The sequence below is a fragment of the Zonotrichia albicollis genome, chromosome 4 (genome assembly GCF_047830755.1).
Source record: "Zonotrichia albicollis isolate bZonAlb1 chromosome 4, bZonAlb1.hap1, whole genome shotgun sequence".
NCBI classification, from domain to species: domain Eukaryota; kingdom Metazoa; phylum Chordata; class Aves; order Passeriformes; family Passerellidae; genus Zonotrichia; species Zonotrichia albicollis.
The window spans coordinates 24218487-24234906 of record NC_133822.1 but is presented as its reverse complement, the minus strand read 5'-3'; the positions used below and the strand labels follow the sequence as shown (position 1 = coordinate 24234906).

General features: G+C 36.3%; 1 protein-coding gene across 3 annotated transcripts in view; it reads right to left on the bottom strand.

The window, feature by feature from the left end:
• KDM7A (lysine demethylase 7A) overlaps positions 1–16420 on the bottom strand; it is a 61011-nt gene that overhangs the window by 26307 nt on the left and 18284 nt on the right. For 2 of the 3 annotated variants that reach the window (XM_074539128.1, XM_074539127.1), the window contains exons 2-5: positions 8996–9081; positions 2993–3110; positions 2014–2174; positions 212–353 (exon numbers count right to left, since the gene is read on the bottom strand). In XM_074539128.1, coding sequence (XP_074395229.1) covers positions 212–353; positions 2014–2174; positions 2993–3110; positions 8996–9081 — 507 coding nt within the window. The remainder of the gene's footprint in view (positions 1–211; positions 354–2013; positions 2175–2992; positions 3111–8995; positions 9082–16420) is intronic. The other variant, XM_074539129.1, reaches the window with a different exon arrangement.

Genomic DNA, 16420 nt, shown 5'->3' with positions numbered 1-16420 from the left:
TAAGCACATCTCTTTTTAAATGACAGCTTCCTACAAAGACATTACTTATGAACTAATAAATATGTTTTATACCCACATTACATGACAGTGGCTGTCTACATAAAATACACCTCCTCCTGTCTTTCCCACTACAGGCATTATATTCCTACACATACTGTTCAGCTTAGTGAAAACCACTTCCTACATTCAAGGAATTGAAGTCAATACTCACTTTGTGTCCGAGAACTCCAGGCTGATCACATTCAATACTTTGGGTCGGTCAGGATTTGTGAAGTATTTAATGTAATTATGGAGCTTCATTTTACTGTCTGCTTGTCTTGCTACATCTATGACATCTATCACTTTGTCACCACCTGTGAAAAACAGGATGATCTTCTTAAGGCTATCACAGATAAAAGACATTTCAGGAATTTAAGAGAAAATTAGCTTTTTTCCCGTCTTCATCAAAACATTTCTGCAGAAAAACTCTACTACTATCATTATTCTCTTGGAAGAGAGACAGATCAGTATAAACCAACTTTTTTATTAGGTTTAACTTTAATTACTATAATCAGCCGAGGACAGAACTGAAAACACTCTAAAAATAAATCCTCTTTCCTGTGGTTAACCAAAAAGAAACTAGTATAGAATGGCTGCATCTGTTAAAAAAAAAAAAGGGTTTATGGCTGCAATTGCAAAGAGTAGCATGGAGAAAGTTATCAGGGCAGATCTCTTCCTCACTTTTCCTATCAAGCACCACCAACCCCCACCTTCCTTACATAAAGGCACAACTTGCAAGCACACAGTACTTTCACTGAATAATTATCATGGGTGTGTTTCATTTCTGATGACAACAGAGAGGGAGTCACAGACCATGTGTTCTCAAGTGATACATTTAGAGAACTAGACAGGCCAAGAGAAAGGACTAACGCCACCACTATAACAGCAATTAGTTTATGTCCTTTTAGTTACACAATGGCCAAGTTTGACACTTAATTTTGGAATGCTGGAAACATGCCTAGATGTAGATTATAAACATATTCACTTTAAAACTGTATGTTTCTATCATCTTGATAAATTCCAGCTGAAATAGTACTTATTCAGTTTTCTTATTTTTAATTTTAATAATATGAAGGTATATCTCTGACATTCCAATTTTTTCCCTGAGCTGGAAAACTTGGCAGGTCAGGATGAAACAGTCAAGTTTCTATCTGAATCCAAAGAGACAGTAATCCAGAAAAAAACCATTCAGAAATATCACCATAATAATTACTCTTTAAGGCAGAACAGACATTTCTATTTATCATCACAATGGTGACAACACTGCATATTCTGGTGCCTTTGTAAAATATTGATGGACAGAAAACCTACTTTCAGCACACATCATTAGATCAGGTGATGGTGAGAACACACTCAGACTGTCAGCTGTACCATGCGTTACAGGAAATATCCTGCTGCACTTGCCTCAGCCTCTGTCTGCACACTTACATCAGGCTGGCACAATTACACACTGGTGAGAGATCTGGTAAGAAAGAAGTGGTCCTTGGGAAGCCTCTCCTGGCAAAGGATGCCAAGGTAGGAAAATTTCAGGAAGATTTAACTCAGAAAGGCCAATATAATGAGTCCAAAACATTAAGTTTTGTCATAGCCTAACCAATGATTAAATTTATTAATCCTAAGAGTGATTCATACAATTCTCATTATCCTTGGATTACATGTAGCAGAAAAAAACTTCAGCATTCCACATATAGCTTGCACTGACATTAACAGGTTTGAAAGTTGAGACATAAGGCTGTAGTCCTATCACACATCTACCAAACAAACAGACACACACAAAAAAAAAGGGGGGAGGAAAAAAAACCACTCCAAAGCACAGCGTTGATTTTACACTCTCCTAGTCTTGAACTTAGAATAAATATATAGCACTCTAGAAGCTCTTATAATCATTTAGTATTTAATCATTTAGTATTAGCAAGTATTTATTTTAATTTACAGACAGGATCATTTTAGAAAGTACTCCAGAGTGACTCTTACCCACATAGCGTTCCACATCTAAAACGGAGAAAGTTGGTGGAGGAAGTCTGAGTCCCAGACCATCTAATTTAGGAACCATAATGGGAACATCAAACCCATGTTTCTCCAGATATCTTTGTGTTAACTGGCTTCCATGCATTTTCAAAATTACTTCATCAGCACTGGTGGAAAGAAAGGATGGAGTATTAGCAAGAAAAGCATCCTCCAAGCACTACTGAAATAAAAAAAGTCTCAGTTTGGGGGAGGACAGACAGGCATGGCTACATCTGAATCAAAAAGAAACACACAATATTGTTTTATTAAGCATTTAACTAAAAGACCAAGGAAACAACCTCAACAAGCAAAGAAATTTTTACTGTAATGCATCATCTGGAAATTCCCAGTCTTTCTGTATGACCAAAGAGAGTAACTTTAAAGGATGGGGAAAAGGAATTCTCAGAGAAGGCATTAAAGTACATTCTGCTAACAACAACCACCAGCTGCTTTAAGGAATTGTAAGTCACTATGTTTCAGTGAGAAAGCCAACCAAACTCAGGATTAAAGTATAATCATGCTTCTCCACTTTCTTCTAAAGCATGCAAGAATAGGTAGATTCTACCAGTTCATGTGAATGTTCTATGAAACTGAGAACTACTCCTGAACTAAAGGAATAGACAGGCAATATTCTGACACCAAGAGCACAAATACCAAACAAACAAAACCAAAAACAAACCAAAATAAAAACCCACCCCAAAACTCAAAACTTCTCAGACCACCCTGCAGCATCCCAGTGCAAAACTGAACAGGGGAGGCTACTGCGTGACAAGGCAAATGTATCCATCTGAAACAGGGATGCACTGGGAAGAATTCTGAAGAAGGAGGAAGTCATCCTCAACCTTCACAATGTGAAGCAGAGAAATGTTAGTCCCTTCCTCTAAGACATACTCAGATGACATTTCACTGTGTTTTCCCACCAGAGTATGCAAGGAAGGTTCTGTACCTTGGGAAAGAGCGAGCCCGCAGCTGTTTAACAAAGGTCCGTGTTCCAGCCTGCACTGGTTTGGAGCCATCATCCGGCTCTGTGTAGTCATGTCTGTGCCAGTTTCTCCTCTTCTTCACTGCAAGTTTCAGAAGGATTAAATATGGAATTAGTTAAATCAGATGGCTCAGATTAGCAGTCATCGCATCAGTGAGACAGACATGCCTCAATCACATTAAAAAAATAAGGTTTGTTAATCACAGTAATCAGATGACATTCTAACTATTTCCAACAAATGACACCTGCAAGACACAGTAACTCTGTACTTTTATAGCTCCTTCTATGTGAGAATCTCAGTGCACACTATACACAAGTTAAGACTCCATATCCAGTCCAACACAAGTAAACACGTGCAGCCTGAAAGCTGTACAAATCCAAAAAGACAGCTATAAAACTAACAATTGAACTTTAATTTCTTAAAGCTCAGACATTTTTTTAAATAAACAAAAGAATCACAGCTCTTAAAAAGCCAGAGACTTCATTTTACATATTCACACAAGGTTACAAGACTTAATCCCACTGTGCTATTACATCCCATAAACACAGCCATACCCAGTCTGATAATATTACTGCTCTTCACTACCACTTCTACTGCCTAGAATTACAGTTACAGTTTTGTGTGCAAACTGTTTTGGGCAGGTGTGACCTTGACAATATATGTAACAAAAGCACTGCACTCCAAAACATACAACTTCTTAACAGTTTGAAGTTTTAATGCACTGCTACAGCATAGTAATAAAAAATAAAGGATAAATGAAGTTCTATTACAATTTTGGGAATCTGGAACTGACAATTCAATAGTAGCAAAATTACGTTTCTAACTGCTCCTTAAACTTAAAGACCAAGTATATTGAAACACTAGACATTCTCATAAAAACTTGTTGTGATGATCTCCCTATGACAAATGACAGACACCCAAATGAAAAAAAGCATGTGTAAAAAAAGTGTATGTACTTTTACAGAATCACAGAATGGTTTGGGCTGGAAGGGACATTAAAGATGATCTAGTTACAACATTGTGGCATGAAGAAGAACACCTTCCACTATCCCAGATTGCTCAAGGCTCCATCCAGCCTGGCCTTGAACACTTCCAAGATGAGACATCCACCACTTCTCTGGGCAACCTGTGCCAGTGCTTTACCAATTTCACAGTAAAGAATATCTTCTTTAATCTAAATATACTCTCTTTCAGCTTAAAGCCATCACCCATTGTCCTATCACTAAAGACCTTGGTAAAAATTCCTCTTATTTCTTACAAGCCCCCTTTACATATTGGAAAGTTGTTCTATAAAACATAGTAAGCTGTATGCAGCCTCCCCATTTGAATTTTTTGACCTTGAGTGAAGGAGAGGACGAAGTGACTTATGATATTGTGGTTAACTCAACTGCCTCTCTTCCAATTTTCATAATTTCATAACAAATCATTTCATAATGGTTATTTCATTGATTTGGCTTCCTCAACCACTCATTTTTCATCTCCATTTCTAAAGAGCACAAGCCTTGAACGGAAGCCCTTGGTTGTATCATCTGTTTGTTAGTAAACTGCTCTTTGGAGCACTTCCTTCCTGTACAAATAAACTTCTATTTCTCATCCTCAAACTCTCAACAGGCTGAGAAGCCGTATTAAATCATCAAGAGGTGCCTCTGCAAAAGCGACCACCATCTCACCATTTGGGAATCAACCTCCAAGATTGCTGAACTTCCTACCTTTATCACTTACTGTACTAAGGAACACACTATGGGTTCCATAATTTTAAGGCTGCATTTCAGGTTTTCCTAAAAAAGCCAAACTCTGCTCCCCAGCTGCTACTGGAAGATTGCCCCAAGAAGATTTACTGACACCAGATCTATAATTTAACCACTAATGTTAAACAGAAATTCAGTTGCATATGCTCAGGAAATTCAGAAGAGGAAAAAGCCAAGGTTATTTGTCAACACAAATAGTGTTTTACAGTTGTCTGCCAAACAGCCTGAAATACAACATCCAGCAAAACCACTGCATTAATACAAATTTCAACGTCATGGCAGAGCTCATTCTTAAATTCACTAAGTCATGATGCACCCAAAATGTAAAGAGCACTAGCAATACTGAAAACACAGCTCACTGTAATAGGAAGTTGAGGATGTATTAGGAAGTGGAAAATATTTTCTAAAAAAGAAAAAAAAAACCCCAACTTGCTGCTTCTCCAGATAAAACAGTTGTTTATACAGGAATAATGGACATTTATAGTCATTACACATAAGAGGGAATAATTCCTATTGGTGTGCTGTTTCCCACAGACATGACAACATGGACCCTTTAGATGACTTTTAAGAGAATAAACTGACATTTATAGATCTTTGCTAAACTCAAAACCAGTGCTGCTTAATGAGCCAACTATCCAAATACTGTAAAACTTCATAAATAATGAAGACAGGTTTATTAAGTTTTCAAAGCTATTTTCTCTGTCATAAATAATAATGCAAGAAATTAGTGGCTAATACTAATTTTCAACAGAGTAGTTTCCCATAAATTCACTGCTGTTACAACAGCTCATTAAAATTGTAAGACGATACAGCTGCTTAAGAGATTTTATAGCACAGACACACTTTTTAAAATCTGTCTTTGCAACACTTACAAATCAGAAAACATAATCATTCTTTTGCTTGTACTTGGCATCCCTTCATTCTAGAGTTTTTTAACCCCTTAAGACATTACAGAAACAACTGCAAAATAAAAACCTTTTAAATGAATGGATCCTAATGCTCAAATTAAGGAAGGAACCAGTGTTCACTCTTGGTGCTTATAAAAATTGAGGTAAAACCTGCTGGGACAACAGAGAACTACACAAGACAGTTGCAGGGAGGGTGAGGAACAGAAAAGTGTGCTGGAAGTTTTCATGAAAATTAAGCGGAAAGATTACTTTTTCTTTTCTTTTTAATTACATCCCTCCTACACTCAAAACAATGGGCCAATAACTTAGGCAAACACTCCTCCCTGCCCTCTCCCACTACTGGACTGTTTCCCACAGACATCACCATCTGCTAGACTTCAAATGGAGACTATCAAGAGGTGTACACACATAAAATGAGCCCCCAGGTCCTGGAAGGGGTACTGGGGGCTCCCAGAGGGGATTCCCAGAGGCCAAAAAGGCAAGAGAAATGTTGGCACTGGAAGACTGCAAGGTTTTAAGGAGCAGGCAGTAAATCACAGCACACCCTGCTAAGGCCTGGTAAAACATCTCAGTCTCAGCTCAGACCAAGCACAGGCATTAATACCACAAACAAAAAGACACTGGTTGGAGGGTATGACAGAATTGAGAAGGTAAAACCAGATAAAGAAAATTATGTCCTGACAGCTACGGTCTTATTAACATTTACTGAACATTGTGCTTTCTCAAAGCTCTGGACACCACAAGCTGGTGACACAGCTGACTCAGCATTCATGCAAATAGAGCATTTTTAGACTTGAGAATCACTGAGAAAGCCTTGAAACTAACAAAATTAATATGGATACTCTAAGTCAAATAATCTAAAAAAAAAATCCTCCACCATATATTACTTTTTTTTAAGTTTTTCTCTTTTTAAGGTACTTATGATTTTAGGATTCATTATTCAGCATTTTATACACATGGCTACTTGCTAAAGGTCTTGTAAAACTGTTCTTTCAAATCATGATGAGGATTTTTTTTCTTAAACACATTTATTTTTTAATATCATTTTTCCATCTAACTATGCAGTAGCTTTCTTTTCATTACTGGAACTTTTACACAATTCATTTTGTAGGATACTGAAAGTAACCACCTATTTCTACTGTACAGCATGTGTTTCTTGTATATTTTAAATAAATTTTTTGCACTACCTCATTTGATTACATATTCTGTTGAAACCACAGATATACTTGCACTCTTCAACAGCTGAATTTTTGTCTCTTAAAACTCTTTGGCAAAGTGATTTTAGAATATGAAGCTGTAAATTAAAATGGTTTTTCTTTTACTTACATACATAATTTCATATGACTAAAGTACTCTGGAACATTTCTGCATTACCTGAAGTCATGAGACATTATCAGTCTCTTTAAAATCTGAAGGAAGTAGGCCCAAACCACAAACTACCATAGATTTGATTCTGACAGCTGAGAACAATTAATGAAATTCAATGTGAAGACATATTTAATTATATCACCTCTGTCTGGGTTGGTAACTGACATGTCTGAAGTTTCTACTAAATCTAGATGATCTACACACTTGAGGCAATATGAAATAACAAGGATAATTTTTACCACAGCCACAGATTCTTGTCTTTTTGAAGACTTCCAAAACAAAAATCCCTCTTATCTCACTGTCTAATTGCTGCAGGTGAGACAGCACTTACACTACAGAAAAGATTATTTACAGGCATCAGGGTGAAGCAGACTAGTTCTCACTAATAAAGAAAAGAAGTTTCCAATTTACTACTTTATTATTTTGAAAAGTCTGATATTATCTCTTGTCTACTCCTCTTCCTAGTCCCTCTATTCCACAGGAAAAAAATAAAAGACACAGAAGTTAAGGAAAAAAATGGCTGTTGTTTGTATTCTGATTTATAAGACAAACATGCAGATTTGAACTGAAAATGACCACTGGAGTACTAAAAACTACAAGCACATAAACCAGCATTTACCTTACCTTTTAGCTAACAGACCATGAACTCATACATTACAGAAGATACACATCATGCAACATGCATTAATTATACCAGCTATTGATGCTTAATCACTTTGTTCATACTCCACAAGACTATCACTCAGGGCGGTTTTAAACTTATTTCTAAATGTAAAGTAAATTTAGATTTGAAAATATTATTTAAGTCAGCATAAACTATAAAACATTATATGGTGTCTTCATGGGGAAAACCAAACAAAACCAAAAAACAACCAAGAAATTTCCAAATAAACAAAAAAAATTAACAACAACAAAAGAAAGCCAAAACAAAACCACAATGAACAATAAAACCCACAAACAAACCTGCATTAGAAAACACAGATGACCATGGCTCAGTGCTTGGAGGGGGAAGACACATGGCTTATAAATACTTTACAGGTCTGAATCTAGAAATTCATTGTTGGAAAAGTGATTTTTTTTTTAATATTTTTTACAATCCTGTTTCTATTTGAGAAGGGGAGGCATGGCGGAAAAATCTAGAAGAGTTGGAAAAAGCAGTATCCTTTCAGCAGTCAGCAAAAGAAAATCTGTTCCATTTTGCCACTGCAGATCTCTACAGCAAATTTATCTACTGAAAGTAGAACCCAAGAGATGTCTTCTGTTACTCTGTTTCAGACTTCTGGCAACTCATTTTGACCTTGGTGGAACCTTGTTTATAAATCAGAAACCTGAGATTTGCAACTGTGCAACTTTTAAGGACATAAATGGGGGGAAGCAATAAAATCAAAAACAAACAACAAAAAAGCACAAACAAACACCATTCACAGGATGTTCCTATTCTGCTGTCACTGATGAAAAGTTGTGTTTGACTATTGTAGCATATAACCTACAACCATCAAGAAAGGAAAGACACCTAACTTGTACATTTTTTCAAAGTTGGCTTTCTAGGTATATTTATCAGAACTTGGATAATTAAAATATAGGACCTTTGAAACCATCTTTTGTATTTTCCTTTTTTTTTTTAATTACGATTCTCTAATTTTCATTTTCCCACTTTCTGCCAAGTCCAAATTGTTTTCTACTTACCCTGTGCACTTTGATTTCTCCAATCTATAGCTGTGCCTTATGTTATATTCTATCTGCATCTCCACATCAGGGAACATTTCAAGATGGTTTGTTTGTTTTGCAGGTTTTTAATCAGCTCAGAGTTAGCCATGCAGAACCAGTGCCTTCTAAATAATCAAACTCATCTTGAATATTCTTCTGAACAGTCCTTTGCAGTTGTATATGGGAAGAAAACAATCTGAAGGGGTAAGAGGAAATTTGAATAACCCATACTTACTTAGAGAAGGTCCATGGAGAATTGCACAGTTGGGACAATGGTATAGATCAATGTCAACAGCATGGTGCTCCTCTACCCCAACGCAGCTGGAATAATATTTTTTACATGTTAATGAGAATGCACACAGGGTTTACTTTTCAAGCTAAAAAATAATTAAATCTTAGGTTTTTATTAAAATGTGCTTACTCTACAAAATTATAATGAGATACCAGATTATCTCCACTACTGGGCTGCCACATAAATTTTGAGTAATAATTTATCACTGAACACAGAATGCCATTAAAAAAATCATAAACATGAAACAAGAATCAAATTCCTTTAGAAATGAGCAAATCCACAATCGATACACCATTACCCCCAAAAACCTTGATCCTAATTACAGGAAACAGTTTTTACAAAATCATTCAAGCAATTTTCCTCATAGAAGCTATGAGTTTAAAAAAAAAAACAAAAAAAAAAAAAAACAAAAAAAAAACCCTGAGGTTTATGTGCTGTTAAATTATAGAAGATATAATGGATATTTTCCTTGTTTTTTTTTTCTTTCTGCAAAAATCATGTAACTGACTCCTAGCTCCTAAGACAAATTAATGAAGAATACTTTCATGTTATTCTTGAAATCTTTACAATGGAACTGGATTCATAAACTACACAAGTGACCACATAAATAACTTAGAAGAACTGGTTTTGGTTTAAAATAGCAGCAAGTATTTTAAAGAGTGCTTGAGAGATGTAATGTTTTCTCAGTGCATATTTTTTTCCAGATAAAACAGTCAAAATGTGATTAAAAGCAAAATTTTTACAACAGTCATGACAAAGCATCTACTCTGCTGATACCTAAACAACACAATGTTAAAGTCAATTAAGTACATTTTGTTAGAAGCTGAAACACTAGAGGTTAATTGGAGAACATGTGCTTTTGCACAAAGTTCTTAAGGAAAAAAAAAAACAAAAAACAAGTAATCCCTGCTTGCTGGTCTGAATCCTGGCAGAGTTCTTCGTTCTGTGAAAAGTTCACTGACACTTACAAACTGCTGACTTCACAGTTAATACAGAAAAACAGTACAACCCTGAACATTTCCACCAAAATGAGGGATGTACACTCAATGCACTCTAGTAACACAAGAACTGGAGCAGTGCCCCAGTCACGTAACCCATTCCATATCAACTGTAATGAGTGCTTATACACTGAAGCTTTGAAATGATCCAGCTACACAAAGTCTTTTCCTCAGCAGCCCTGTGCCAAAATGCTGACACGCTCCAGCAAGTGTCACTACATGCTGCCAAAACAATACAAGAAACAGTCTAGCACTGAAAGCACAATGAGCAAATCCAATCTGAAACTGAAGAGCATCTCCCATGTAACCATCAGTGGGAAGTGCATTCCTAGTTCCCCCTAAACATTCAGCTGGTTCTACTTCCCCATTCCCTACATACCACATGAAATCCAGAAATTATTTTGTTTTTTTTATATGCATACTATTTTAAAATCTAAACACAAAACTCAGCTGCCATAGTTCATCACAATTCTTGCAATATTTAGCATCTGCTATAAGACCACAGCTACAAGAATCATTGTTACATGAAAATCCAGCTGACATATAAACAAAAAAGAAAGCAGAAGCAGTCTTTAAAAATGCATGTCCCATTTCCTTCTGCTTGTGTTCTCTCCCTTTTTATAGAATAGATGAATGACTCATAATCCTATGCATTATAAGAAAGTTGTTTTAAAATGTACATTCTAAAAGCCCCAAATCAGAAGGCTGGTTTTAGAAATTTTTAGGAATCTCATAATTTTAGCTAAATTTCTAATTTTTGAACAGCTAAAGATATTTATGTTGAACTGTATCTTGATCAAGTTTGCACTTCATTTATTCCCTTCCCTTTTTCTTGGTGTTTATCTGATAAATCATCATCATTCCAATCCGATTATCTTGCTAACCACAAGAAATTTGCATAAAAATATAGCAAAAAATAGCTTTGACAACTATTTGTCCTATTCTGTTTAAGAATCTTAATTCTATTGTCTCTTATCAAATGTTACAGATAACAGAATTTCTGCTTTATTTTCAGGCTTAGTACTAACGATTAACTCCATAACCTTTCATGAAGGCACATGGGATTTTGTGTACAGAGACTGGAATGGTATTATAATGTCTGGAATAGCCATTCAATAAGGGAAGCAAACATTTTCAGTCTATTTATCCTGTAAACCCAGCACTGGAAACACAAAACACTAAGTGGAGATCATGGAAGCGAATGCAGCCGCAGATGCCTGACTGAAGCAAAGGGCAAGCGAGGTGCCAGCACCTGCAGGAACAAGCACTGCCAGGGATGCCACAGAGCACATCAATCACACTCAGCACCATTACAAGGCACTTCCCCGCGTCCCTTTCTCCAACACACACAGATGAATCTGACATTAATCACTCTGGCTACTAGCAAGCAATCAATTACTGTGGCAAATGCAACTTCAGACCTCACGCATCAAAACAAGGTCACCAAGAGGTAGCAGAGAGCCTGGAAAACATTAACATACTCAAACACTGCAACTCCCAATCTACTGATGTTTTCCTGTATGAAATATTATTACCCTTCACCTTGCAATCAACCAAATCCATTTGGGTTGAAATGTCTTGAGTATATATTACCTAGCTTCTGAATTGCTCATCTTCTACAGGGAGGTCACAGACTAATTCTCAGGAACAGTGGAAAGCTTACAGTGTTAAACAATAAAATACAATAATACTAATTAAAAAGAAAAAACAAAACAGCCATACAAGACTGTTCAAAAATACACCTTTTATTCTGTTCATGAAGGTGAAAAGGTTAACCAGGCCCAATTTCACTTGCAATGCTCTAGAAGGAATAGCAAGGTAGAAAAAAGTTAGTTTAAAATACATTCCATTACACCAGCCTCAGACTGGTTAGACATTCCATACCTCCCATGGCATCAAGGGAAGGTCAACAAGAGGTAGCAGAAGATCTGGAAAGTGGAAATTTTTTTCACACACAAGAACATGCCCATCCCTGGCATCTGAAGAAATCCCCTGCTACTGTAAGTCTGAGGAACGCATTCTCCCAACTAAAGTCTCTCTAGAAGGTGCATGTGCACGCTTTTGACTTAGTCTCAGCTTTCCATTTGATCATTACATTTCTAGCTATGTAAAAGTAGCAAGGGTAAATCAAAACCAATCAGAAGAGAACTCCAACATCTGACAAGTACCAGTAGATCCCTTCTTTTCAATAAAGGGCAAATAAGGCTCCTTCCACAGTGCAGAGGGAAGTCCAACAGAGGCTATTCTCTTCTTCCGTACTGCTATTAATTTAGACTTTAAGAGATGGGTACTGATAATTCAGAATATTAAACAACCATTTCACAATTATGCTGGAATGTCTTGTACAAGGAGTTTGCACAAGTCCAGGACAGTTACAGGAAGTTTCATCCCTGGAGACTGCATGGCTGTACATTGTGAGCCACCCCAGGCACCTGGCACATCTCCCCTACAGCAGCACAGTGTGAATAAATATTGGATCTGTGTCAGTCACCACACAGGCTGCTGCACCTTCTGCATCTAATACCTGCTCGCTCTCAACACAGCCTGGCTTTTCTCTTCCCTGCTTTGGATATTATCAAGCACAACCAAATCATGTTTAGAGATTGCTTAACTGTCTTCACTAGTATAACTGAAAGAATCCTGATTTAAGAAAAAATCCAAGGCACTCTTGATCAAAAGCCTTATTGTCAGTGTTCTTAAGGGTATATGACTACTTTAAAAACTAATTTATTAAAACAAATAGTGTATGTACCCTACTGTTATACAAAATTCCCAGCGTAAAAGGGAATGCTTACATAAAAAAGCACTCCAGAAATGAGGAAAGTGTGGATGCCCATTTCCCTAGTTTAATTCCTAGATTAAACCAGGAAGATATTCCTACTAGGAATATTCCAAGACAATATTCAGGGACACTGAGAATAAAATCTTGAAAACAGAGATGCAAGCAATTCCCAATGATCTAATAAAAAGACAGCAGAAAACAGATTAATCACCTTCAACAGAAAAAAAGCTAACTTGCCAAGAAGCTGGGCTGTAGATGGGACATCTTCCTCTTGGATACCCCCTTCTGTTCCCTCCCCCTACTGCTTTAATTCCATAAGGTCCTTTTCCACCTTCCATGTGCAAAACAATTGAATAGGCTCATCTTCCTAGATGCACTTGGACTTTTTAGGAAGTCCCCCACAACAGCTTCCACTCCTCTCCACACCAGCACCACATTTTGCACCTACTAAGCTTCACCTAGCAGATGAGGAAACAGGGCAGGCCATCACACACATGTCCAATATTACTTCAATGGATATTGTTGGATAGATATTATTTTACAATTAGATGTTGATTTACAGCTGAAAACTAGCAATTTTTTTAAAGTTTTTTACTTATTGGGACACATGAAGTTCAGGCCCCAAAATCTCTTGGTTTTCCAGTGTCTAACCTGAACAATCTGACTTTTTTGTGGTCACTGTGGAGCAAAAATGCAGGTTAGAGCTCTTGTCAGTATGTTTAGTCAAGCACAAACTCTTGCATCTTCTCCAAGATAAAAAATTACTAAAAATTACATTTTGCAAAATCGCCTTATATCCTCCATGAATAAACACTAAGGACAACCTTCTCCTTTCTGTACCATCCTTTCTCTTTCTGAGCAAGAACTCAGCACATCCTTGTCCACCCTCGCATCAGCACCCACAACCTTTCCCTGATGTGCCTCAGTGAGCACTCCAGGCTTTATCTATAAAAGGAAGGAAAAAGCACAGGTCTTGACATCCAGTAGGAAAAAAAAAAAAAAGAAAAGAACAAAAAAGAAGAGTGGAAAAATACTAGGGGTATTAAAGCATGCTCCTATTACCAAGAACACAGGGCTATAGACAATTACTAGAGGTACAGGGATGTTTCCTATTATCTGCCAGAGCAGATGGCCAAAATCCTTTTTCAATTTCCAGTCATCCACAGAGCAGCCAAGATACAGAGTCTCTGCTGGGTCTTAACAGTGATGAGGACAGGACCAAGGCAATGCTGGAGGTAGCAAAGATTCATTAGTAACAGGACAGCCTTAATTGTCCCAAAACCAAAGTCACTACCACAGGACACAGTTTCTCACTGCATTAAAGTGAACATAGCTATAGCTGCTGCTGCTGGAAACAGGTCCCACCATGGGCTGCCATTGCTTCTCTCACCAGATCTAAACCATCAGGCAGCCACATGAAAAGTCAGTTCAATAAGCTGATCCAAAAAGAAAAAAAATGCCACTCAATTCACTTTTTCAGATAGGTTTTAGAAACCTTGACAGTAAAATTCCATAAATAAAAAATAAAATTATACACATTTCACTTATATGCAGTTACTTAACAAATATACAACATTATTTTCAAGAAGACATATGAAAGAAAATATTGTTACTTCTCTCTTCTTTCTCTTTGTAAAAATGATTTTTCAACAAGGACATGACTGTTTAGCAATCTTATGCTGTTAATATACCTTTTACTATCAAGCCTTAATACTGAATTTCAAATCACGAAGGATGAGAGCTATTTCTACTAATATACTGAGCATTATAGCAAACTTCATTTTACCTGTAACAAGGTCTGCACTTGCTACTTTCAGTCCTAATCTGTTTGAGCACAACAAACCAAAAAAACCTATTGCAATTATTGCCAAAATTAGTTAGTGAGCTTGCAAGTTATGCAAACATTAGCTTCTCCTACTCCATTCCAAGAATGCAAATAAAAATATAGGGTAGGAAGTCTGTCTGGCAGATTTTAAGTTAAATGACTCACCAGAATTCCTTAAGCCTATGCTTTCCAAGTAGGAAAAGGATGCCGAGGCAGTATTTACAGGTTAAAACAATGGAAGTACTAAAGATGTCACTGCCACAACCAACCACATCTGCCACTTGTTATGGGACAATATTAAAATGCTTAATTAGGAAGAGAAAGACAAAGTCAGTGTGACAATTCTATGGACAGACTCCATACCATCCCACAGCACAAGAACAGTTGAAAAAATGAAGTTTATTTGAAGAAGAGTTTAAAACTTAAAATAAATGTTGTGAGCTTTTAAAACCTGGACCTTAGGCTAGATAGAGTTCCCCTCCAGCCCCACTCTTCAAAATGCATGCAGTTACACCAAAGAAAACAAAACAGACCAAAAGAAGCCACAAAGCAACATGGTGTTTTTTTCCAATATCTCTCCATCTTACCATGATATGCATGGTTACAGCTTTAGAAACACAATAAACTTACATGGATTTACTTCAGAAATGAAGCACTTTTTGAAAATTACAAACTTCTATATACTAGATACTGTATTACTACTTTAAATTACAAAATACAAAAAAAAAACCACATACAAATATTTGAGGTTTTGCTTTTTTCATATTCACTTTGCAAAACAAAATTCCTTTTAAAAGGGAGCAACTGATATCAGACACAAAACAAAGAACATGTAAAAGTGCACTTTAAAATTGTTTATAAAATAGCAGTTATTCTGTTTTTCTTTCTGTAGAAAACTTCCCCTAAGTTAGTCATTTTCTCAGAGGAAAAAAAAAAAAAAACAAAAACAAAACAAAAACCAAACAAACAGCCCACAATGTTTTAAGGTATGTATAGAATAAGTGCATGTTGGCCCAACAGCTTACCTACTCACACACATTCCACCAAGTTCTTAACTACAGAAAAGTGACATGTAAAGCCAATTCTCAAAATACCTAAAAATATACTAACTTAGTAAATATTGCATCATCCTTCAACACAGATAATAATCCCAAGAAAAATAATGCTGCATGCCATAATACACAAAAACCTCTGACCTTTGACTGCTCAGACACATCTGTTCTGATACTTCCAAAGTCCTAAGAGGCCTTGGTCTACTTATGATTAACCATCAAATTGCACATTAAAAATGTTAATGTTCATTACATAGGTTTAGACTTCCCTAATGTAATTGAACCCTACTGCTTTTAAATTATGTAATATTTATCTGAAATGAAGTATTGCAGTAACACAAATATGCAGACAGGTGTATGATCTATTCTGAATTCCAAGGGACCTTCCAAAGGTTCAGACTTCCTGCACCTTCTGAAATAAAACTTAAAGTCTGATAGTGATGCCAGTGCTGTCCTTTCAGAAAACACTTTTAACGGCAATACTCTTGCACATTTTTCTATTGAGAAAGAAAATCAGTATACATAATTCATTCTCAAGAAACAATGCTTTTCACTCCCTCAAAGCCCAGAGGTTAAAATAAATAAAATCAGTATGTAATACCTTGTCAAAGAAAGCTTAATTCTAAAGAATAGACTCTGAAATGTAGAAACCTAATAGGAAAATTATGGTCAATGGAACAAAGCTACCAAGTTACATAATGAAATAGATTC